At 36.8% G+C, this 27,203-nt stretch overlaps 1 protein-coding gene across 10 annotated transcripts in view; it reads left to right on the top strand.

Annotated features, from left to right (window-relative positions):
• EMB1967 (Forkhead-associated (FHA) domain-containing protein) overlaps window positions 1-27,203 on the top strand; it is a 215,118-nt gene that overhangs the window by 143,979 nt on the left and 43,936 nt on the right. For 7 of the 10 annotated variants that reach the window (XR_016361349.1, XR_016361343.1, XR_016361331.1 and 4 more), the window contains one exon: window positions 3,051-3,179. Coding sequence is in view for 5 of the 10 variants with exons in the window: in XM_089816172.1 (XP_089672298.1) it covers window positions 3,051-3,179 (129 nt within the window). In the remaining 5 variants the exon portion in view is untranslated. Of the gene's footprint in view, window positions 1-3,050; window positions 3,180-3,331; window positions 3,427-10,176; window positions 10,318-27,203 lie in introns of all 10 variants that reach the window. The other 3 variants (XR_016361337.1, XR_016361296.1, XM_089816169.1) reach the window with 2 other exon arrangements.

Genomic DNA, 27,203 nt, shown 5'->3' with positions numbered 1-27,203 from the left:
GCATACTAGCAGTTTAATCAACGAGTTTTAGAAACTCTCCGATTTTTTCCCCCAAAAATTCGGCCACCAGCAAAAATTCACTAATTAATCACTGATTACTTGCGAGTTTTAAGGAAAAACTCATCTGCGTGCGCAGGTCAGCGATAAAGGCCAAAAAATATATTTTTCTTTACTAGTTTCATTTGTGCATTTTAGAGGCTTGGGGAGTGGAGAGAAGAAGTGTTCAAAGGCATTCTTAGGCATTTTAGAGGCTTGTTTCTTTTGTATTCTCTTTAATTAACTCATTAAATGCATCTTCTGATTGAAATTTGCAAAAGGATGCATTTTTTATTGAGTTTTAGCGGGTTTTTTAGGTTCCCAAGTTTTCTTGAGTTTTTTAAATAAGTTGGCCGATTTTTTCCCGAATAAACTTTTAGGGGCTTCGCGAGTTGTTGGCTTTCGCAAGTTTTCCAACTATGATATACACACCAAAAAATGCAAAAAATATATAGAATGAAATCATTTGATAGTATGATACTTCACCATTGATCAAGATAAATATTAAATGCCTATAGTTCCACATGTTGCACTTGGGTTTAAGAAATCATATGTTAAATCCTGAATAAATCACACCTTCAAACCTTTGTTTCTTTAGTTATTGCGAATATTCAGGAATTTATAGTTTAGTTCTGTTTAAAGGCTTTTTAATACACTAATAAAATTAACATTAACTACTTTTTTTTAATTTTCAAACCTCAGATTAGACAGAGGTCAAAATGGGGTAAATGATTAATGATATAGATATGTATACACAATGTATGATTAAGATTTCTCATGACATTTCTAATCAAGTCTGTGATCTGTGAGGGAGTGTCAAACCCTATCCTACAAAGCTTGTTCATTTCTTTGAAAAATTATATGCAAAATTGGAAAAAGTTCTATGTCATGATCCAGGTCAATATATTCTGACACTTTTAAATCTTATTTGGTACATATCTCTACAACCATGTGTTCCATGAAATCAATTTTTTGTTCAGGATGTTTTTCAAATACCAGGCTATAATTTCTACATCACCCTAATTACTTTTATCTTCGTAGCTACCACACTACCAAACAACTTATGTGCTTGAATAACACATACTAGTTATGAATGTTCATTCAAAGGTCATGACAATCTTTCTCGAAATATCTTCCAACAGCTCCTGGAGTTGAAAGCCCTGCAATTTGGACAGAACATTAGGTAACGTGGCTCTGATACTCTCAAATCATTATTGATTCAAGGTACATTTAATATTATGCTCCCTGTGGATGTGCATCCATGCATGTCCGCAGGGATTTGTAACACAACCTATGGTCTTCCCCATGCATCAGACTCTGCATTTGTATCTGCACACATCCACATCTGCATCCGCACCCAGGCAGTCATCGGGAGCATCCAGTAACTAAGTAAAAGCCTGTTCAGTTTTTGCACACCAACTGTTTGACAAAATGCATTTAACATAAATCTAAAAATTTAACAGTAGAAACACAAGGGATAATACAGTGGTGATGTTAGAACCTGTTGGGGATCTTACATAAACTATCAAAACCTAAAGGAGTCTAATTTTTGTTCTCATGTTATCTGGTGTCTATTTCGGCTTTTTGCTAAAGAAATATACAGACTCTGAATTTCTGAATTAAAATTTGTTGTCTGTTCTACTCCAGGGCCTCTTCAGGGCCTCTTATCTGTATCCTAGCTAGGGCTTGCTTGAGAGTTGGATCCCATTCCTGGATCTGCTGCTTGGCTTAGCATTTGAAACTATTCAAGCTTAAGAGAGGTTGGTTTTGGAGAAAGCTCATTGAAAGCTCATTGCCGCCTTCTTTCTTTTTTTTAATCTGTATTTTGGATGGGTTTTCCTCTCGAAAGTCCTTTTCTGCTGGACTTTCCAAGTCCTATTGACCTGGTTTTCTAACTCATGGACATTAATATGATTTCTTCCTCTCTTTTTTGAAAAATTATTTTGTGACCCACTGCTCATCCTAGTAGGTTCCTCCTACTGCATATCTATTGGCACTTCCTGTGTGAGCCCTGAGCCTTGGATCATGGCTTAAGATACAGCAGAAAGAGCCATCTCTTTGTTTTGTCCATTTCCTGTACAGTTTCCTCAAACAAATTGATATTTGCAGAAGATTTTGATGTTTCAGGTACAGTTGTCAGCTTTTTACTTGTGTCAAGCTATTTTTTTTCTATATTTTTTTTCTATTCTGACTTCTGCATATTATCTTGAGAGGTTTGTACTGCGGTTGAGGCTGGTGGACTATAGGGTTTTCACAAACAGCTGGTTAATTTGATTTATTTTTGCATCACCATTTTTAACGTACGAAGTACACTCCTAGATGGCCACACAGATCTAAATTTTGCATCTGGATGAATGTTTTTATAGTAGCATAATTGTTCAGTTAATTTTTCTTCTAAGATTCCATTGTTTTCTAGCATTATGGTCATTGTTTGGCCAGCGAATTTGGCTTAGTCACAAGAGTTTTGTATACTGATGCAGACATTTCCGCCAATAATCTCATAAGGTCTGAGAGTTCTCTGTTGCTGTTGCTGCCGGTAAATAATGCTGACATAGTGTGGAAGATACCATAGACATTCTGGTTTTTGATGTTGAATCAGAGCTGAAACTAAACATGCTCACATAGCAGTATGGTCATGAAATTTTAATATAATGTTATTGATGCATGATTTCATCGCATCTTAGAGAAATAACAACTTAAACATTTCTAGATTTTAATTGGATGCTTAAGTTTAAAATTAAACTTATTGATGATCTTCATAGTATGACTGTGAAGTAACAGTATATATTGTTATTAAGGCTAAAGCCTTTTATTGTCATTATAAAGAAGATTGTGAAATTTATTTTTTGATGTTTAATGCTATTTTTCTTTCCTAATTGGTATACATTTTTGAAATTCAAGCACTTCAAAAACTACAGTTTTAGGTTTGGATCTAGAACTGTATCGCCAAAAATTTATAACAATTTTGTTACATGCTTAACTCTCACAATTTTATTTGTTTCTGATACTTATAGGCAACCATAAGGCTAAGGGAAGATGGATTATTTTATCTAGAGAACCATGGTAGACGTGCAATAGCTGTAAATAGCCGTGACATTATGACTGGACAGTGTATTAGACTGGGCTCTAATTGCTTGATAGAGGTATTACATTTCATCCTCATCAGAAAAGAAATTTTTTGTTTTAGAAGACCAAATATTTAAAAATTCCTGTAACTCCAATAATACACTAGTTAGCACTTACATGTTCCATACCACAATCTTTTCTTATTTACATTATCTGGCTATCATTACAGATAAGTCTTGAAAGTCTAAGGAGACTATCTTTATTATTGGAAGTCTAAATGCTGAATAATCTGTTAGCTACAACCCAGGCACTTCCATATTCAATGTAGGCATTCCCTTGCGATGGTTCTTCTTGATGTGCTTGTTAGTAATTTAAGGGCATTAAGATATGTTTTGTTTCTTTCAATTATTAACTGAAACTATGTTAATTCTGTAACTTCTCAATCATGTTGATGTAACAGTACAGATCGTACGGATCAGAGTATGAATTCTATGCCTTTCTTGTAACAGGCTATATATATGTTTGCCTAGTCTTAGTAAGGTATTGGCGTCTCCCTTGGGTTAATTAGATAAGTCTAACTTTTCTTTAATAAGTTAGGATAAACACTAACTAATGACATTGTCCCTTGAGCGCCGATTCTGGAAATACCAATCAGGGCCAACCTAGATAGGGACATGTCTCTTAGAGAGACATGCCCTTTGGTTGCATATTTATATAGGATGGGAATGTAGTTAAAGGATAGACAAATAGATAATGTCTGCTCCTTTAAGAAATTCTGCCAAAACTCAAATACTTACTGAGACAAAAACATTTCAGAATAATAATTGATATTGACATCTCTTCTCCAAGTTCAGTTAGAAGGAAGTTCATCTTCAGCAAACAATTATAGAAGTTATTATCAAAGTCTGATCACATACAATTTGCAGAAACTTTACAAACTATTCTTAAGGTTTGCATGCATGGATAATGATTGGTGTAAGTAATCTGACTCGTCTCTAACTGAAAGTGACTGATGGAAATAAAGCTCTTTTTTTGCATTTTTAAAGTTTTCAGATTTTTTTGAATTTTTTGGGATTATATGTTTTTTTTTTGAATTTTCTCCTTGGCAGAAATAAGGTATTGGCATCTCCCTTGGGTTAATTAGATAAGTCTAACTTGTCTTTAATTAGTTAGGATAAACACTAACTAATGACATTGTCCCTTGAGCGCCGATTCTGGAAATACTAATTAGGGCCAACCTCGATAGGGACATGTCTCTTACAGAGACATGCCCTTTGGTCACATATTTATATAGGATGGGAATGTAGTTAAAGGATACACAAATAGATAAAGTCTGCTCCTTTAAGCAATTCTGCTTAAACTCGAATACTTGCTGAGACAAAAACTTTTCAGAATAATAATTGATATTGACATCTCTTCTCCAAGTTTTGTTAGAAGGAAGTTCATCTTCAACAAACAATTATAGAAGTTATCATCAAAGTCTGATCACATACAATTTGCAGAAAGTTTACATGGTATTAGAGATCTGGTAGTTGAACCTTGGCTCTGGAAATTAAATAATTAGACTTGATATATATCTAGCATTATTCTCCTATCTTCCGTGGCATAGACAATCAGACTAGAGGATAGGTTTGATGGGAAATAACACTTTGATGTTTGAAAATTCAGAATCATGATGATTCCTGAAGAAAATAATGTAAAACAATTTGTTGATTCAGCATCCAAACAACCTATTGTTGAACCTCATAAAACTATCTGGAGTAAAGGAAATAGGAAAGTCATACAAAGCATATTAGATGGAGTGAAAAATGATATAGTACCCATGCTAATAAAACATCAAACCACATTTGATATGATGAATGCATTAGTAAATGCATATGAGGTTAACAATGCAATCAAAGTTCTCACACTAAAAGGGCAACTAAATCATATATAAACAAAGAAGGGAGAATCGATTAATTCTTACTTCTAAGTGTTGCCAGTCTAAGAGATGAACTAGCAAGTATAGGAACCATTATTAATGACATGGAACTAACACTGATGGCTATAGATGGATTACTAGATTCATGGGAAACATTCGCACAAAGAGTAAGTGCTAGAGATAATCTTCCTGACTTTAATAAACTTAAGGGAGATTGTCTTCAGGAAGAATCTAGAAAACTTAAAAAAGGGGAAAAATTGAAAACTGAAGATGAAGAACTTCATATTCTTAATACAAATTCCTATAAAGGCAAGAATAAGCACTTCAAGAAGAAAAAGGGTAATAAAAAGAATGAAAAACCTAAGAAAGATCTATCCAAAATAAAATGCTTCAGATGCGAAAAGTTTGGACACTACAAATCTAATTGCCCGGAGAATTCTAAACAACAAGTAAATTGTATAATCATTACTAGGGAAGAAGATAACTATGATCTTGAGAAATATGTATTGTATTTGGCTCTATCAAATGAAGTCTCAAGTAAGGCATGGGTGATAGATAGTGGACCATCTCGACATATTACAGGATACAAAGAAGCACTAGACTTCATATCATAAAAGGTTAATGGCAAAGTCACCATCGGTGATAATTCAGCACATTCCGTCAAAAGAATTGGAAATTGCACCTTGAAACTAAAGTTGGGTAATTATCTTCTTCTCAAAGGAGTACTCTATGTACCAGGAATAAAAAGGAATCTAATCTCGATTACAACACTTGAAGATGATGGACATAATGTTGCATTCATGGACGGTAAAGTGATAACTTGGGCTAAGAACTCATTTAAGAAATCAAAATTGATTGGTCAAAGAAAAGGATACTTATATGAATTAAATTCAAAACCCACTCGACCTATTCAAGCCTTAATTCATGAAGCTGCTGATATAAACGAAATATGACACAGAAGATTAGGACATGTAAATTTCAAAACCTTATCAACTATGGAGAAGATCGTTATTGGTTTACCTAAATTGAATAAATATCACTCAAGCATATGCAAAGGATGCGCTCTGGGTAAGAACACAAAAAGTCCATTTCATGATAGCACTAGAAATATTAACAATGTTCTGGAATTAATCCACTCAACTATATACTTTTTATAGATGACTTCTCTAGAAAAACTTGGATTTACTTCTTAAAATGCAAAGAATCAGAAGAAATCCTGAAAAAATTTAAAGAATTTAAAACCTTAATTGAAAATTTATCAGGACATAAAACTCTTAGGACTGATAATGGAGGGGAATATACCTCAGATTTGTTTAAAGAGTTCTGTAAAGAAACATGAATTAAGAGGTAGTATACCGTTCCTTATAACCCACAACAAAATGGGGTAGTAGAAAGGAAGACTAGAACAATTATAGAAGCTACAAGAGCAATGATATTTGATCAAAATCTAGAGTATTATCTTTGGGCAGAAGCCTCTTGTATTGCTGTCTATATTCAAAACAGAAGTCCTCATTCCTACCTTAGAGATAAAACTCTCAAAGAAGTCTTTACTAAGGTTAAATCCAATATAAGTCACCTTAAGATTTTTGGGTGCCCAATATATATACATGTTCCTAAAGAAAAGAGAACTAAGTTAGAATCCTCCGGGAGGAAAGGTATTTTTGTAGGGTATAGTGAAAATTCTAAAGCATATAGGATTTTCATACCTAGTCAGAAAAATATTGAACTTAGTAGGGATGTAATATTTGAAGAAGATTTAGCATTCAAAAGAGCCTTAAGTTCTGAAGATCTCTCTCCCTTACCTAGTTTTGAATGAAATATTGAATCTGAGTCTTAGAGGGAAAACATTTAAGAAATTGAGGATGAAATTCAAAATCTCAATCTTGAAGAAACTCAAAATTCTAAGAAAAGACCACTTTGGGCCATTAAGACAGTAGAGGAAGCACAAGACTTTGTTGCACCATCCGGAACAGTCAAAGAAAGCAAAAGTCCCAAAAGATTTTCCAGTTATACAACAAACATGAATGATTTGTCTAAATTAGAAGCAACCAATGCTTTAGATACTATTAAACATACAACTTGGAAGGGTGCTATGATGGAAGAATACCAATCCATTATGAAGAATGATGTTTGGGAAATTGTTCCAAGACCTGAAGTAAAATCTGTTGTTTCTTCCAAGTGGATATTTAAAATAAAACATGTTGCTGACGGTAGCATTGAAAAATATAAAGCCAATTTGTAGCCAGGGGATTCTCTCAGAAAGAAGGGATTGATTATGAAGAAACCTTTGCTCCTGTTGCCAGATACACCTCTGTAAGAGCAGTCCTAGCTATTACAGTTTCAAAGGGATGGAAAGTACATTAGATGGATGTAAAAACAACATTTCTGAATGGAAAGATTACAAAAGAGGTATATTTGGAGCAACCTAAAGGATTTGAAACTCATGATCCTAAATTTTTTGTTTGCAGGCTCAAGAAAGCTCTCTATGGGCTTAAACAAGCTCCAAGGGCTTGGTATTAAAGAATTGATAAGTATCTCACCTACTTAGGATTCTCCAAAAATGAAGCTGATCCAAATCTATATTATAAAAAGGGATAAAGATGATATGGTAATTTTAATACTTTATGTTGATGATTTACTAATAATAGGTGATGATCATCTTATAGATCAATGCAAGAAAGATCTAATCAGAGAATTTGAGATGAAAGATTTGGGACTCCTTCATTACTTCTGAGGATTGGAAGTACGATAGAGTTCTAATGGCAATATACTTAATCAAAGGAAGTATACATTAGATATCTTGAAGAGATTTGGAATGTGGAACTGCAAGTCTATGTCTTCTCCAATGGAGACGAATCTACATAAACTTAAAGAAGCAACAACAGAATCACCTTCCATAGATTCTACTCTCTAAAGATAGATGATTGGGTCCCTTATGTACTTGGTAAACACAAGACCTGATATTTGCTATGCTATTAATGTCTTAAGTCAGTTTACGTGTGAGCCAAAGGAAATTCACTTAGTTGCAATCAAACACATTATGAGATATTACGAGGCACTCTTAACCTTGAGCTCAAATATATGAAAGTTGACTTGGATTAACATGGATTCACAGACTTATATTGGGGTGAAAGTGTTAAGGATAGAAAAAGTACTTCAATATGTTGTTTCAGTTTAGGATCAACAATGATATCATGGATATACAGAAAGTAGTCATCAGTAGCACAAAGTTCCACAGAAGTAGAATACATTGCAGCAGTAATAGCCTCTTAGGAAGTAGTTTGGCTTAGAATGTTATTTGTGGGATTATTTGGTCAACCCATGAATCCTATGATTATTCATTGTGATAACCAAAGTTCCATCAAGCTTTCTATGAATCCAGTTTTGGATGATAGGTCCAAGCATATTGAAATTCCTTACCATTATGTAAGAGATATGGTACATAGAAATACTGTAAAATTAGAATACATTTGTATTGCAGATCAGACAACAAATATTCTTACCAAACCTCTCTGTCGAGCGAAGATAGATCACGTCAGGAAAAGACTTGGTATGGTTGAATTATGAAATTTTTATATTTTTTAAATTATTAATAAAATAATTTTTTTGTCAGGCTATTGACTGTTATGGGCTCCACCATTTGTATTCATTATTCAAGAGGTGAGGATCTCTGAGATAATGAACACTATTATAAAATACATTATGAGAAATGACGATTTCTTAGATATTGTGCTAAACAATAGAGATCTACTGTTAGATCTAGATGAGTTCAAGATCACATTGTGATGTAGACATTGTAATGTCTATGAGTTACAATTTGGAAAGAGGAAGAATTTTATTATTCATTGGAGTTTATCCTGTGTTTGGTTGATCTTAACTCAGGATCATGTTGTGATATAGAAATGCCAGTACCTATGAGTCAGAGCTTGGATAAATGAAGAATTTAATTATTTTTTGGATTTTATACTGTATATTGTATTATTTGCAATAGTATTATCACTAGTATCAGTGATATGTCATATTACAGGTTTAGTAATATGACATAGTATCACGTGTTCATGACACCATAGATATAGAGTATCAATCTATGCTTATTCGTCTTAATTGATGATGCTAGATATGTTATCTCTCAGTATGATTATTGAGTTTAGAGGGAGTGTTAATTCTGTAACTTCTCAATCATGCCGATCTGACAGTATAGATCGTACGGATCAGAGTATGAATTCTATGCCTTTCTTGTGATAGGCTATATATATGTTTGCCTTAGTCTTAGTAAGGTATTGCCTTAGTCTTAGTAAGGTATTGACGTCTCCCTTAGGTTAATTAGATAAGTCTAACTTGTCTTTAATTAGTTAAGATAAACACTAACTGATGACATTGTCCCTTGAGCATCGATTCTGGAAATACTAATCAGGTCCGACCTAGATAGGGAGATGTCTCTTAGAGAGACATGCCCTTTGGTTGCATTTTTATATAGGATGGGAATGTAGTTAAACGATAGACAAATAGATAAATTCTGCTCCTTTAAGAAATTCTGCCAAAACTCGAATACTTGCTGAGATAAAAACATTTCAGAATAATAATTGATATTGACATCTCTTCTCCAAGTTCAGTTAGAAGGAAGTTCATCTTCAGCAAACAATTATAGAAGTTATTATCAAAGTCTGATCACATACAATTTGCAGAAACTTTACAAACTATTCTTAAGGTTTGCATGCATGGATAATGATTGGTGTAAATAATCTGACTTGTCTCTAACTGAAAATGACTGATGGAAATAAAGCTCTTTTTTTGCATTTTTAAAGTTTTCAGATTTTTTTGAATTTTTTGGGATTATATGTTTTTTTTTTGAATTTTCTCCTTGGCAGAAATAAATATCAACTTGAAGAAATATTGAAATGGAAATATAAACTATAAACTATAAATTTCGAAATCCGTTTTGCAATCCCAATTGGGCAAATATAGATTGGAATTACAATTTATAGTATTGGCACCTGAATTTGATTATTTCCTTGCAAACTGTCCATACAAATTCTTCTCCCTTGGGTTAAACACTGCTCTCACCAACACATCTACAGCCTGTAGTCAAAGATTGATTCCACACTCCAAATCGCAGCCCTCACCAATTAACTTCTGTCCATCTCTGAATGCAGATCATTCACACAATACAGTCAGCCACAAATACATAAATCGCAGGCTTAAATGTCAACCATGGCCAATGGAAAATAAGGCTGGAGGGAGTAATGTAATCGCAGACCACTAATTGCAGATGAAATGGAATCAGCAAGCCACAGGTAATGAGATAAATATTATTCAGACTTCTTACAAGATCTCGCAGCCCCTTCTCTCCATGTGGGTTCATATGCACTCACAGAGATTCCCAATTTTGTGAATCGCAGTTTTGAGAGACAACTAAAATTGGGATGGAAATTCTTAATCGATTTGCCCTCAAGACTAAGTACCAACTCTAGAATGCAACTCTTCATAGTTCATATACACAGATATCATAGTAGAAGAGGAATACAAATTATATACCTCAACATAATTTGCAATAACCAAACTTCAGAAATCTCAGAAATCTTCAGAAATCCTCAGCCAGATAATTATATAAAAGATATAATATTCACGATGATTTATATTCTCCGAAGAAGTCATATTTATAATGCATTTTGAGCCAATTAGCTTCACCCACACACCTTTCACTTAGAAATAACTTATAATATAAAGTCTATTTACTTTATAATATAAAGCATAATAATAGTTAAGTGTACATAAAATACTTATTAAATTCTATTATATTTGAAATAAATATGACTCCACCAAATAATCCATTGGGTGATTGAGAGCCAGAATGCTAGGCAACCACCCGACCTAAACTGCTCAACTAAAAATAGTCAGTTCACGAGGGTCGCGATGATGAGCTGACAAAACCATACTCCAGAAACTTGTTAAACTAGGGACATTATAGTCCTCCCTCCCTAAGATTGCCACTTAATCAGAAACTCTTTGATGGTCCTTCACCTCAACTTCCTCTCTCTAGTATCAAGGATTGCCTCTGGAATCAACTCAAGTCTCCCTTCATCATCTAATGGAGGCAATACAGGAGATGGTACCACATGTCTACCCAAAGCCTTCTTGAGGCGTAAAATATGAAACACATAATGAACCCTGCTATCCTTAGACAAATCTAACTCATGCCAAATCTAATTCATATGCCACCTCACCAATACGTCGCACAATACGAAAAGGACCATAATAATGTGGCTTAAGTTTCTCTGATCCACTCTTCTTGATAGAGGACTGCTGATATGGTTGCAGCATCAACTAAACCATGTCACCCACCTGAGAAGCACGAGCTGTCCTCTGTTGATCAGCATACTGCTTATGCTGATTTTGCGCCCTCTGTATTTTGTCCGTCAAAGACCTCACTACATCCTGGCTATGCTGTAACAAATTCCCTGCATTGGTCACTTTGCTATCGCTGCATAACAAATCCATAAAACGAGGTGGATCATATCCATATAAAGCTCTGAAGGGTGACATCTGAATGATCATTTGGTGAGTGGAATTGTAACAATACTCACATAAATAAATGCACTTCACTCAAGCCTTCTAGTGGGAAGAAACACAATTTTGTAGATATTCCTCAACTCATTTGTTCACAATCTCAGTCTGACCTTCTGTCTACAAGTGATAATTTGTGCTAGGAATTAACTTAGTCCTACATAATCTAAAAATCTCCTGCCAAAAATGACTCATTAACCTACCGTCACGATCACTCACTAGTCTTGGATAGACCGTGCAACTTGAATATCTCGTTGAAGAACAACTCAGCTAATTGCAGAGCTGAATATGTAGTAGTAATAGGAAAGAAGTGGGGATACTTTGTAAGATTGTTCGCTACCACATAAATGCAGTCCTGACCTTGGGCTTTAGGCAAGCTCACAATAAAATTCATGGAAATACCCTCCCACTTCCTCTTAGGAACAGGGAGTGGCTGCAACAACCCCGCATGATAAGTGTGGTCTTGTTTGTTTTGTTGACAAACAAAACACTCAAACATAGTGTTGAACATCAGTCTTCAACCCCTTCCAAGTGAATTTGTTTTGAACGTGTCTATATGTTTTGAAGAACCCGAGATGACCAACCATAGGAGAATCATGAAATGCGCGTAGGATAATCTCATGCACACCTAATCCTGGAATCAAATATATCCTCCCCTTGTAGAGGATCAACTCATCCATGAGTGAATAACTACCATCTTGGATACTACTATCCACAATACCTAAAGCCCATTGATCCCTGGCATAGTCAGCTATAATCAAATGTCTTTAGTCCTTTGTAATCTCAATAACTACACATAGATGATGCCTCCTCAAAAGAGCATCTGCAACAACATTTTGAGTCCCCTTAATATAGCAGATGTCAAAATTGTATGATTGTAACTTATTGACCCACTTCTGCTGCCTCTCATTTAAGTCCCTCTGTCCAAGAAAATGCCTCAAGCTATTATGATCTATCTTAATGCAAAACTTGCTGCCCACTAAATACTACTTGAACTTGGCCAAAACATGCATGATGACCAACATCTCCTTATCGTAAACATTGAAAGATCTCTCTGGTCCCTACAACTTACTACTCTAAAAAACAATGGGATGTCGATCCTAGGATAGAACTACACTAATACCCTCTCCAGAAGCATCACAATGTAAATCAAAGGGCCTAGAGAAATCTGGTAGAGCCAATGCCAGGCACGAAGTCATGATGGTCTTAAAACTCTCACTACTTTCATGTGCCTGAGCAATCCATTGAAAAAGTACCCTTACGAGTTAGATCTGTAAGGGGAGCCGCATGTGTTTATCTTGCCACAAACCTATAGTAAAAAGCCAAAGGACTAAGAACCCCCTCAACTATGTCAGGTTCTTTGGTGTGGGCCACTCCACAATAGCACAGATCTTATTTGGATCCATGCATACTCCATTAGCACTGATAATATGCCCCAAGTAGAGTAACTTTATTTTACCAAGAGTACACTTGGACTCCTTGGCATACAAGGAAGCTCAATGCAATATACCTAAAACTGTACTCAAAATTCCCAAGTTGCTCCTGAAAAAATATTGTCCTCATCATCATAAAACAACTTCATCATCTTAGTTTTGCCCTTATGCTTCATAGGGAAATCATGGTCAACATCATAGGGATCCCTGTAGTAGAAACACAACTTCATCCTCCTCAAATCATTAATCCTTTCCTGATCTAGGAGAGCTGCAACAAGACACTTAACCTCAGATTTCTCCTCTCTCCTATGAGCTATCCTATCATAGGATGAAGTAGCGAGCTTTGAAGCAAATTTGCCTTTAGGAGTAGAAGCCTCTAAGTTTTGGCCCTTCTTCATGGCTACCTATAGTGAGGGTGAGTCTAGAGGCTTCTGGCCTTCTTCATGGCTACCTGCGGTGAGGGTGGGTCTAATGACTTAACCCAACCCCTAAGTGGCTCAACAAGACCCTCAATGAAGAGCATAACCCTCCTCTCTGATATGTCATACACCATCACTGACAATCTCTGGAACTCACCGATAAAAGCCTCCAAACTAGCTGTTTGTCGCAATTGAGCCAACTCTCTAAAATAAAGCTCAAGGTCCTTGTCAAAACACTCTATCAATGTATCAACAAACTCATAGTATTTTGTGATATGATCATGATGGAGAGATACTAAACCATGGTGCCACCAATCATGCACAACTCCATCAAGGTGTAGAACAAGAAATCTGATCAATTCCTCCTTAGTCATAGGACACAAAGCTAGATAGGTGTTGAGCTTGTGAACCCAAGCTCTGGCAGTCAGTCTACCACTCCCATTAAAATGTGCCAGTGTCATCTTACTAGCCACCTGCTGAAGCTTAGTCTGCCTAGGCGAGTGTCTATCAAGGGTGGGCCTACTCTTGGAATGCTCACGCTTTTGTGCCAGGTTACCTGTCAAAGCTTAAATTATCCTTCAATGCCCGAGGTAGAGCATCCCACTCAGCGAAATGAATTACATCATCATCAACAAAGGGTGCAACCTCAAAAGTAGTACTAACTGCATCCAACTTAGGTATCAAGAAAGTAGGTCTTTGTGGCCTTTCATGAGCTCCAGTATAACCTGTCCTATCCATCCTATCATCAATCTTGACATAGTCCTCAACCTTGTGTCTGTCACTGGCTCTAGACCTCTCATCCACTTGTGATCTATGGGAACCAACTGCAACATGAAGAGCTCCCTATCTACTCTGGCCTGTGGTTGAGCTAACTGTTGTAGGGTGTTAGATAGTTTCTGTAGTACACCTATCATTTGCTGTTGTCTAGCCGCAAAATTCCTAAATATCTACATGGCCTCTCTATCAACCTCAGCATCGATACCCTGAAGTCCACCACCAGAACCATCCGACTTACCTACAAAACCAAATTGAATCGCAGGTTCTCCTTCTCTGGGAGGAGAAGTATGTCCTCTACGAGTATAGTGCATACTTGACACAAATCTTCTGTCATGCTCCATGATACAGAATCCAATCTCAGAAATGAAAACGAGAAATAATGCTGAAAAATGATGCCCTGCTGAATGGGTCCAATTCTTGCAGGCTGGCAGGAACCTGCTTTGACACCACTGTAAATAACCTGACTTTTCTCTAACTGAAAATAACTGATGGAAATAAAGCTCTTATTTTGCAATTCTAAAATTTTCAGATTTTTTTGAATCTTTTGGAATTATATATATTTTTTGAATTTTCTCCTTGGCAGGAATAAATATCAACTTCAAGAAATATTGAAATGGAAATATAAAATATAAACTATAAATTTGGAAATCCACTTTGCAATATCAATTGGACAAATATAGATTGGAATTACAATTTATAGTATTGGCACTTGAATTTGATTATTTCCTTGCAAGCCGTCCATACAAATTCTTCTCCCTTGGGTTAAACGCTGCTGTCACCAACACACCTACAGCCTGTAGTCAAAGATTGATTCCAGACTCCAAATTGCAGCCCTCACCAATTAACTTGTCCCTCTCTGAATGCAGGCTGGTCCCACAATACAGTCAACCATGAATACATAAATCGCAGGCTATATGTCAGTTGCGGCCAATGGAAAATAATGCTGGAGGGAGTAATGTAATCACAGACCTCTAAATGCAGATGAAATGGAATCAGCAAGCTGCAGGTAATGAGATAAATATTATTCAGACTTCTCACAAGATCTCATAGCCCCTTGTCTCCACGTGGGTTCATATGCAATCACAAAGATTCCCAATTATGTGAATCACAGTTTCCAGAGACAACTAAAATTGGGATGGAAATTCCTAATTGATTGGCCTTCCAAGTCTAAAATACCAACTCCAGATCACAACTCTTCATAGACACAGATATCACAGTAGAAGAGGAAAGCAAATTATATACCTCAGCATAATTTGCAATCACCAAACTTCAGAATTCTCAGAAATTGTCAGAAACCCTCAGCCAGAGAATTATATAAAAGATATAATATTCAAGATGATTCATATTCTCCCAAGAAGTCATATTTATAATGCATTTTGAGCCAATTAGCTTCACCCACACACCTTTCACTTAGAAATAACTTTATAATATAAAGTCTGTTTACTTTATAATATAAAACACAACAATAATTAAGTGTACATTAAATACTCATTAAATTCTATTATACTCTAAATTAATATGACTCCACCAAATAATCCATCAGGAGATTGAGAGCCAAAATGCGAGGCGACCAACCCGGCCTGAACTACTGAACTAAAAATAGTAACTGGCCAAAGGTGACTTACTAAAAATAGCAAGTCCCAAAATAGTAATTTCGCAACAAACACCCTCAAATCCAAATGTCGGCTCACGAAAATCGCAATGATGAGCTAACAAAACCATACTCTAGAAACTTGCAAAATCAGGGACATTACAATTGGTAGCTTTATATCCATTCTTTTTCATCCCAATTTAATTTGTGTATCATGTTATCAGGTGCAAAGTGAATGGTTGCGTACATACTTTTGTTCGTGCTTTCATCAATGCAATGGAGTAGTATTCTGAGTGCACATGCATTTTGTATCCCGTTTTTTTGTGCATTATTTTCTTACCTGAATACAATTCTATTAATTGACTACATACTTGTTTTTGTATAACCTAAGGGAGTTGGTGACATTATGAAAATCATCATACTAGAAGAGTACACAAATTGAGGATAATGTAAGAGAAAATGCAAGTGGTTTTGATTGATCATGTTAGTGGGAAGATATTTAAGAGCCCTGCTGGCTCACTCAAGAACTATGCTGGAGAAACATGCCTTGTTTTTTGTTTTTGGAATTTTGCATTTTTTTAGAGTTTTGGATATATATGCTTTTTAATGTGTTTTTTGAAATATAAAGAAATGCTCGTACAAATAACATGAAAATCAAATCACTATGAATGCCAACACAATAACTATGAATTGCAATTATGAGATTTGAAATTATTAGAAACAATTTAGTATCTAAGTGAACCTAGATGCAATTGGCCTTGAAATTTATTTGCAGCTTTACGTAATCCATGCCAAGGCTCAAGAACATTTAAATGCAGCCCTAATGGATCAGTCGCTGCTGCAGCTGATTAGCGCAGCCTGTAGAAGGAAATCGCTGCTCCAAGAAACCTCATGTCACCCATCTAATTCAGGCCACTCCAGTATAAATTCAAACACAGGTTTGAATGATTAATTTATAGCTCCTTAAACACCTCCAAATAACAGTAATTAAATCAGAAGTTATGGCAAGAAAATGGTGCCAAAAATCAGAATGCTTCCTTGATATAAATCACAGCATATAGATGATTTGGAATGACATACATGAGCATCATCCAAGTCACTGATTGATTCAGAATAATCCTTCAGCGCTAATACAATTCATTGATATTAAGATCGGCTCAAAGTGCAATGGAGGAATTACAGATTTCCTCAAAACCACACCCAAACCTTGGAGAGAAATCTCAATCAAAATAAATGCAATTATAGAATGAATTGGCTTGTCTCATGAAGTCCTTTTATAATATTTGCAAGCGAAATCTTTATCAAGACACTAGATGCCATTTCGCTTCTTAGTTAAACATTTCACTAAAGAGTCTTCAACTTTAGACCATTAAATTAGAATGAAGATTTATAATTTATTCATTGAGTATAACTTAATAAAATAATTTACAATATGCTATTCAACAACGAAGCCCAATCAATCATTGAAGAAGCCAAGTCTGAAGGTGCCATAATTGCGCTGCTCAAAATAGAAACTCTGCTAGAGCTGACTTTCAAAAAATAGCAAGTCACTGCATTGAGACCGTCAAAGCACAGTGCTAGCTTACGAGGGTCGCAACGATGAATTGATGTCGCCAAGCTTCTTGAACTTGCTAAATTGGGGACATTTTAGTCCTCCCTCTGCAAGATTGCTTGTTATTGAGGAATTGTTGTTTGGGGTGCTTGATGTATATCCTTAGGCTCCCAATTGGCATCCTTATCTGATAAACCCTGCCACTTCACCAGAAACTCTTTTATAATCCACCGATGCAAATGCCTCTCACTGGTATCCAGTATAGCCTCAAGGATCAATTCTAATCTCCCTTTATCATCTAGTGGGAGTAAAGTAGAAGATGGGACAACATGCTTGCCCAACTTCTTCTTGAGACATGGCATATGAAATACATTATGAACTTTGCTATCCTTTGGCAAATCAAGCTCATAGGCTATCTCAACAACATGTCTAATAACACAGAAGGGGCCTCAATAGCAAGCTATGTCACAACATTCGAATTCGAATTTGAGTTCGTCAGCCATAAAATTCAAAGGAAATTCGACAAGGGTAAAATTTCGGAAAAAATTTCGACATTAAATTTAACCAATATAAATCTATTTATTTTTAAATATAAGTAATAAATCCAAAATGTTGTCAAAATGATTTGACATTGATAAATAATTAAACTAAATAACTCAATATTATTTTAAAATAAAATAATATTATCAGAAATATCATAAAATTTGGATGAAGATCGAAAAGGGTAAAAATTCACTGAAATTCGAACTTCATTGATGAAATTCAGCATGTCTTGTGACTTGGATAGCAAGGTTTGAGCTTCTGGCTCAACTCTTCTTGATGGATGATTGCTTGTAAGGTTTCAACATTAGGTACGCCATGTCACTCACTTGAAAAGAGCAAACCGTCTTGCTTTGATCAACATATTGCTTCTGCTGATTCTGTGCCCTTTGAATGTTGCCCCTTAGCATCCTCATGACATCCTGACCATCCTGTAATATGTCTCCTACACTGGGTAGCCTATTGAATTGAATAGCAAATCTGTAAAGCTCAAGGAATCATACCCTTACAAGACTCTAAAAATGGGCATCTGAATAGACATGTATTTAGCAAAATTATGACAATATACAATTTTATCCACTTCAACCATGCTGGCTCCTATGCTGACACATAATAACATAGATAACCCTCCACCCATTTGTTAACAATCTCTATGTGACCGTCAATCTGTGAGTGGTTACTAGGTGCTTAGAGTCAACTCTATCCCACACAATCTAAACAACTTCTACCAGAAGTGACTCATAAAATGAATATCTCGATCACTTGCAATACTTCCACCATGCAACTTGAAAACCTCTCGGAAGAACAACTCAGTAATTTGTGTAGCTGAGAATGTAGTGGAGATGGGAAAGAAGTGTGCATATTTGGTGAGGCCATCCACCACTACATAGATGCAATCTCTGCCTCGGACTTGCGTCAAGCCCACAATAAAATCCATAGATAAACATTCCCACTTGCTCTCAGGAATGGGAATGACTACAACAACCTGACCGGATAAGTATGCTCCGATATGTTCTGCTGACAAACAAAGCATTCTCTGACATACTTCTGCACATTTGACTTCAAACCCTTCCATGTGAACCTCTCCCGAATTCATCTATAGGTCTTAAAGAACCCGACTTGTCCAACTTATGGAGAATCATGAAAGGCCTGCAATATAATCTGCCTAACACCTAATCTTGGGACCAAATAAATCCTCCCCATGTAAATGATCAGCTCATTTACAAGAGTATATATGTTGTCTTGAATATTGCCATCAACAATACCAGCTGCCCATTGATCCTTGACATGCGCTGCAATGACCAAGTGTCTCCAATCCTCACATATCTATGTAATCACATATAAGTGGGGTCTCTGTGAGAGCACATCAACAACTGCATTCTGTGTACCATTATAAAAGAAATGTCAAAGTCAGAGCATTGAAGTTTGTTGACCCACTTTGTCTACCTCTCATTAAGATTCCATTGTCCAATGAAATGCTTAATGCCATTATGATCCGTTTTGATGCAAAATTTGTTACCAAATATTGCCTGAATTTGGTCAAAGTATGCATAGTGACCAACATCTCCTTATCATAAACATTGAATGATCTCTCAAGATCCTTGAGCTTCCTGCTCTCAAATGTAATGGGATGGCAATCTTGGGAAAGAACAACACAAATGGCCTCACTTGAGGCATCATAGTGCAACTCAAATGGCCTTGAAAAGTCTGACAATGCTAGCACTAGGCATGATGTCATAATCTGTTTGAACTTCTGAAAACATTTGTGTGCTTGACCAGTCTACTCAAATGCACACTTATGGGCCAGATCAGCAAGGCAAGTTGCATGACGAGAGAAACCTGCCACAAATCTATGATACAATGCACACAACTCAATGAAACCTCTACGTTGTGTCAGGTTCTCTAGTGTAGCTCAATCCAGTATAGCATGAACCTTATGAGGATCTATGTGAAATCTCTTTGCACCGATAATGTTCCTAAGATGGAGAATCTCTGTCATGCTTAATGCACATTTGGACTCCTCGGCATCCAAGGAAGCCCTATTAAGAATGTCTAGAACTGTATCCAAGTGTGCCACATGATTATCCCATGTCTTATAAACAAGTATATCATCCAAAAACACTAGAGAAAATCATTAGCTGACTATGGAAGACTCTGTTCATAGTAGATTGGAATGTAGCTGGGGCATTAGTCAAACCAAATGCCATGAGTAAGAACTCAAAGTGACCATAGTGACACCTGAATTTTGTCTTCTCCACATCTTGGTCTCTGACTTTGATCTGATGATATCAGGATCTCAAATCAATCTTGGGGAAGAAACACGCCCCGTGTAGCTCATCTATAAGCTCATCAATAGACCAAATAGGATACCAACTCTTAATAGTTCTTTTGTTCAACATTCGACAATCTATGCACATTCTGAGCATCCCATCCTTTTTCTTCACTAAACCAACTGATAAAGAAAGAAGAGACAAACTCGGCCATATGTTCCATAGTGAGCTCCCAAATGGCCTTATCTATCTCATCCTTTAACCGCTTAGGGTGCCAATAAGGAGTGATCATAACAGACTTAGTGCTTTCCTCTAGCTCAATAATATGGTCTATCCCTTTGTGAGGTGGCTTGCTAAGTGGCAAGTCTCTAAACACTTTAAAGTGTTTGGTTCTAAGCTACTGTATATTTGGATGGTAGTCTGGTTTTCTTGTCCCATCAAATGTAGGCAACATGCTATACTTTGGTGCCTGATCAACTGTATCGTGATCAACAAGACGTTGCATTTAGCTAAAAGAAATTAAATTCAGTTTGCTATTTGTAATAGCCTTAATGCATCTCATCTCCATCTTCTTGGTGCTGCGATAAATATTCTCTATGGTGTTTAACTAGCTCATACCAAGAACCATATCAGTGCTGCCCATATCCACCACATAAAAATCTGTCTTGAAGAAATAGTAGTCAGCTTCATGGGAAGCTCAAAAATCATCGTGTTACACTTGAAACCAGCCACCTGCACTCTAAGACCTTCAAACTCTTTTGCCTTAATCCCTCTCTTGGAGACTAAATGCGAATCAATGAAATTGTAATCCTGTGTCAAGTGGAGCAATAGGACGCTGCCCTGCCAAGAGACCACGCATCCTAAATGCAGCTTCCGTTCTCATGCTAGAAAGGTATACCACCTTAATGTTAGAATCATCAATCACTTCATCACCATCACTTGCTGCCTTGTGTGTCTCATGCTCATTATCAACTATTTCTTCAGAAAATTCAGAACTTTTATCCTCTTCATAGAACTGCTCCATCATCCTATTTTTGCCTTTAGGCTTCAAAGGGCAATCATATTTTTCTTCATAGGGACCCCTATAGTAAAGACATAGTTTCCTCCTCCTTAGGTACTTAAGAGTCTCTTGATTTAAAGGTGCTTGCATAGGACACTTAGAATCAGATCTTTCATCTTTCTTAGGGGCTTCTCTATTATCATTAGACAAAGTAGTAGGTTTGGGAGAAAACTTGCTTCGTGGAGTAAACATCTCAAGGTTCCTTGTTTCTTTCATTGCTTCCTACAAAGTAGGTGGATCCAAGGACTTAACCCACCATCTAAGAGGCTCAACCAATCCCTATACAGATAGCATAACCTATCTCCTCCCTAAAATGTCATCTATCATCACAGATGGATACTAAAACTTACTGAAAAATGCCTCAAGGCACCCTATCTGTCTCAACTGTGCTAGCTCTCGGAAGTAATTCTTAGGGTTCTTCTTATCAAATCTCTCTACCAGTCTGTCAACAAACTACTGGTAGAATACCATCTAATCATGATACAGTGAAACTAACCCATGGTACCACCGGTCATGAGCTATCCCGTCCAAATGCAACACAACAAGGAAAATGGCATCTTCCTTAGTCATGAGGCACAAAGAGAGATACATGTTGAGCTTATGTATCCAAGCTCTCGTTATAGCCTTCCCAGTGCCATCAGTCAAGGTCATCTTCTTGGTTGCCATCTTTAGATCAATCTATCTAGGCCTCTGTGTCTCAGGTGCATGCCTACCTCTAGTGTGCTCCCGCTTCTGTGTCAAGAATCTATCAAAGTTCAGGTTTTTCATAATAGCCCGTGGTAGAACATCCCACTCAGCATAATGAGCCACCACATCATCAGGGAAGGCTGTAACCTCAGTCTTCGTACTAGCCACATCAGACTTAGATCTCAGGAATGCAGGTCATTGTGGCCTATCATATGCACCTGTTTGCTCTATCTTGCCAATCTTGTTCTTAGCTCTAGATGTGTGAGAGATGACTGGAATACTCTTGGTACATCTATCTTTGTGTCGTCCATTAGGGAGAGAAATGCCTTGCAATTTCTCAGAGAGCTGCTACAATACATCGATGACATGGTGCTGACCATGTCCAAGGTCTCTTAGCGTCTCTTCAACCTCCCTATCAATCTCAACACATGTACCAACATCCCTATAACTTGTACCACCAAAACACCTAGAACCACTAGAACCATTAGCACTCCTATCACCTTTGGTGCCAAATTGTATATGTTGTTCTCCCTTACCTTGTGGTGAAGTCCTTCCCTGGTACAATGCAGGTCTAGTATGAACCTCTATGCCATAATGAACCTAGTTCCCTATAGGCTGGCACGAAACCACTTCGATACCAGTGTAAGACCCCTGGTGGCTCACTCAAGAACTAAGCTAGAGAAATGTGCCTTGTTTTTTGTCTTTGGAATTTTGAATTTATTTTTTAAATTTAAAATATATGTGTGTGTGTGTGTGCGCGTGTGTGAGTGCGTGCGTGCTAAATATAAAGAAATGCTCATACAAATAACATGAAAATCAAATCACTATGAATGCTAGCAAAATAACCATGAATTGCAATTATGAGTTTTGCAATTATACAAACAATTTAGATAAGCTATTTAGTATCTAAGTGAACCTGGATGTAATTGGCATTGGAATTTATTTGCAGCAGTACCTATTCCATGCCAAGGCTCAAGAACATTGAAACACAGCCCTAATGGATTGGTCGCCGCTGTAGCTGATTAGATGCAGCCTTTATAAGGAAATGCTGCTCCAAGAAACCTCATATGACCCCTCTAATGCAGGCCACTTCAGTATGAATTCAAACACAGGTTTGAATGATTGATTTGCAGCTCCTTAAACACCTCCAAATAATAGTAATTAAAGCAGAAATTATGGCAAGAGAGTGATGCCCAAACTCAGAATACTTCCTTGATGTAAATTGCAACTGATACATGATGATTTGGAATGGCATACGTCAGCACCATCTGAGTCACTAATTGATTGAGAACAATCCTTCAGCAGTAACACAGCTCACTAATATTAAGATCAGCTCAAAGTGCAACGCAGGAATTACAAATTTCCACAAAACCGTACCCAAACCCTTGGAGAGAAAACTCAATCAAAATAAAATGCAATTATAGAATGCATCGACTTGTCTCATGAAGTTCTTTTATAATATTTGCAACCCAAATCTTCATCAAGACACTAGATGCCATTTGGCTTCTTGGTTACACTTTTAACTCAAGAGTCTTCAACTTCACACCATTACATTAGAATGAAGACTTATAAGTTATTCCTTAAGTATAAGTTAATAAAGTAACTTACAATATGCTATTCAACAATAAAGCCCAATTAATCAAAGCTGCTATAACTACACTACTAAAAATAGAAACGCTGCTAGAACTGACTTACTAAATATAGCAAGTCACTCCACTGAGACCCTCAAAACATAGTGTCATCTCACGAGGGTTATAATGACTAAATTGACATTGCCAAGCTATAGCTACCTGCTAAATTGGGGACATTACAAGATATCAAAGTAAAACCCATTTGATTTGAAAACTATAAAGATGCTAATAAAACTTAATCTGACATTATTACATTAACTTCAAATAAAAAATGAGACTTGAAAATTTTGCAGATCGTATTGTTTGATATAGGCACCTTGGAAAATAATTGCATAGGAAGAAAATATGAATCACTCTTCATTGTTTTGGTAAATAAGTTGAAGATAGTTACAAATGGGTCCTTTGTAACACTTTGCATCTTTGTGTATAACTAAGTCACAAGGTTCGAATTTGAGTTTGCTTTTGAAAGCAATAAAATTTGAATGGAATTTGGCAAGGGGAAAAATTTCCCAAAAACAACATTAAATTCGCCTCATATAAATTTAGGTTTTATTAATATATAGGTAATATATCCACAAACTTATCATCTTAATATTTTTTAATTTAAAGTTGTACTTGAAAACCTAATTTTTCTATTTTTTATCTTAATATTTATCTTATTATTAGTAAAACACGGGGAATCGTACCCCCTCCAAAACCTTCAAGGACCCATTCCCAAGATGTGTTATGTCCCCTTTTCAGTGACATGTTATTTTTCAATAAATTTGCCTATTATGGACTCTCGTAGGCAGATGGTTTTGGTGAGAGAGTCATTCTGATGATTATTTGGGGATTGGATGGTCTCCATCATATTTTTATTTTTATGTGTTATGCGGGGCCAAAATATTATAATTTTGAATTGAGTTGCACTTTTTATTTTATTAAATTACTTTAATATAAAAGTGCATTATAAAGGGATTTCATTAAAAAAATATTTTATTGATACTTCTAGAAGTTCTTAGAGGCTTCTTAGAAAAGTGCATAAATAGAGTGCTTGGCCTCTCATTTGGACATCCCAAGTTTTGAGTGACACTACTTTTCTCTTTGAGCATTTGTGGCGCCATCTTGCTCTACAGATTGTCATTTGATCTTTGGGAACAGAGTCTCTTAAGGATTTGCATAACTGAGGAGGTGAAATATCCTTTGAAGGGTTGCACTTTGGAAGTGGTATTCAGCTACTTCAAGTTGAGCTTATTTGGGCATTTTCAGTAGGGTTCGATTTTCAGCCTGGACATACATTTTTGCTCATATTTCACTATTGGCTGGGAGTTTGATTTTTATTTTCTGGGAGAATTTTCCTTGGAGCCTGACGATTATTTCTATATCATTTTCAACACCTTTCAGCTTAGCAGTTATTTTTGCCAAGAGCTGTATCAGTCCCTACATGTACAACTGTACTTGCAAGCCGTACGGTTAGCAAATTGGAGGGCAGTTCTGGGATGCATTTTCATGATTTCATCTTCAGCATTCAGTCTCCAGCATTTGCTCAATCTAGGTTCTTTTATTTTAGTTTGTATTGCAAGAAATTCTCAGTTGTATTGAGCTAGTAAGGGTTTGTAATGTGTCATATTGTAATGCCTTGAGTTGAAAATTGCATAACATATGTAAAAGCATTTGGTTATCATTGAATGAATCAATTAGCACTATTTTAGATCAGTTATTTGAGTAGATTTGTTTCACAACAATTTCCTTTATTCAGCATTTTACTTTCAGCAGTGTATTTAGTTTGCATGCCAAGTGTTTGACGAAATTCCACAGTTCAGTATTAGTGTTATTAGTGGCTTATTGGTAAGGGTCATTATAGTGGTATCAGAGGTAAATCCTGCCATTCTGAGGGTTTAGCAATCACAGTAGCCAAACACCATGGGTGATAGGCACGAGCGTAGCCCATCAAAAGATGAGGATCAGGAGACAAGGGAATTTTTCAGAGCAATGGTTACAAGACAAGAGCAGATGGCTCAGGTTTTGCAAGCACTCACCACCATGGTTGAGCGCATGAACCCACAAGAAAGACGTAATCAGGAACAGGATAGGGGGACACCAGAGTAGCATAATAGGAGTCTAGTAGGTTCACAGGGTGCTCCTAGGCACAGGTCATGGACTGCAAACAAGCCTACACGTCCTACATTCCTTAGAGAGGCAACCCAAGAGGCAGTAGAGGATTATATGCCAGAGGACTTTCAGGATGATCTTCGAGCTGCAGATGCAGAATGACAGGCACTTCCTCCACATGTTCATGAGTTGCTGAATTTTGATCGCTACCCGAGTCAGAGAAGAGAGCACATAAGGAGTAGCAGGCAAAACTGGAAACCTAGAGGAAGTCAGGACAGTGAGTTGCAGCGAGCTGCTAGCAAGCTCACCTTACCATCTTCCGATGGTAGTGGACAGATGACAACACAAGCCTGGATCCATAAGTTAGATACATTCCTAGCATTAAGGCCTATGTAAGAGATGGATGCTATCAAGTATGCCACTTTGCATTTAGAGGGTGCAGCACATGATTGGTGGTCACATGGTATGGTTATGTTGCAGCATAATTAGGTGACATCCTATCAGGATTTTGTGGATAGACTGGTAGAGCGCTTTGTTAAGAAAGACCCGGAGGGCTTCTTCCGTGATCTTGCACAGCTGAGACAGACAAACAATTTAGAGGTCTACATCAGTGAGTTTCAGAGATTATTGGTGATGGTGCAGGATGTGTTCGAGAGGAGGTTGGTTATACTATTCACAGAGGGATTGTTTGAACCTCTAAAGGGGTGGATCAAGGCTTTCGATCCCCCTTCATTGCAGGAGGCTATGAGGAAGGCACAAAGCATGGAGCTCACAACACCCTTCAGTAGGTTCACCTCCAGGAGCACTTCTTCATTCAAGGACAATAAGAAGTTTGATAAAAACAAGGGCAAAAAAGGTGACACCAAGGGTAAATCTACTGCACCTTTGGATATGGAGATGCTAAATGATTTGCGCAGGAAGAAGCTATGTTTTTACTGCAACGGTCCCTACGATAGAGATCATGATTGTCCTATGAGGCCTAAGGGGAAGGCTAACAGGGTTGTGTGGGCTTACTATGAGGATTCAGATTTAGATAATTTTGGACATGAGATTCATCATACTGATGCAGAGCCCGAGGCAGAAGCAGTAACTCCAGAGACTAAGGAGGGGCCTGAGTTGCACTTCCAAGAGGCATGCTTGTCTAGCATTCAGTAGGAAGGATCTTTTAGACTGTGTGGTGTTCTAGCAGGGTAGAGAGTTATTACTTTGGTTGATACAGGTGCTATGCACAATTTCATTTATGCATGTTTTGTTGACTGTCGTGGTATTATGACTGAGGAGTTTGAGGGACTACGAGTACAGGTTGCTGATGGTTATACTCTTAAGTGTAATAGGATGGTTAGAAATTTGCCCTTACGCTTGAACAACTATGAGTTCAAGGTAGACTACCATGCTATCAACATGGGTGATCTAGATATTGTTCTTGGGATGGAATGGTTGCGCTCATTGGAAGAGGTCACCTTCAGATTGAAGGACATGGAGATTAAGTCTGAAGTGGATGGGAAGCAACACATTTTGAGAGCCATCGGGAATGGAGACATCAAGATTATTTCCTTTAGACGGCT

This window comes from Cupressus sempervirens, chromosome 1 (genome assembly GCF_028749045.1).
Source record: "Cupressus sempervirens isolate cs-2001-9-10 chromosome 1, ASM2874904v1, whole genome shotgun sequence".
In the NCBI taxonomy this organism is placed as follows: Eukaryota; Viridiplantae; Streptophyta; class Pinopsida; order Cupressales; family Cupressaceae; genus Cupressus; species Cupressus sempervirens.
Note: the sequence above shows the minus strand (reverse complement) of the source record. Positions and strands in the feature narration are given on the sequence as shown.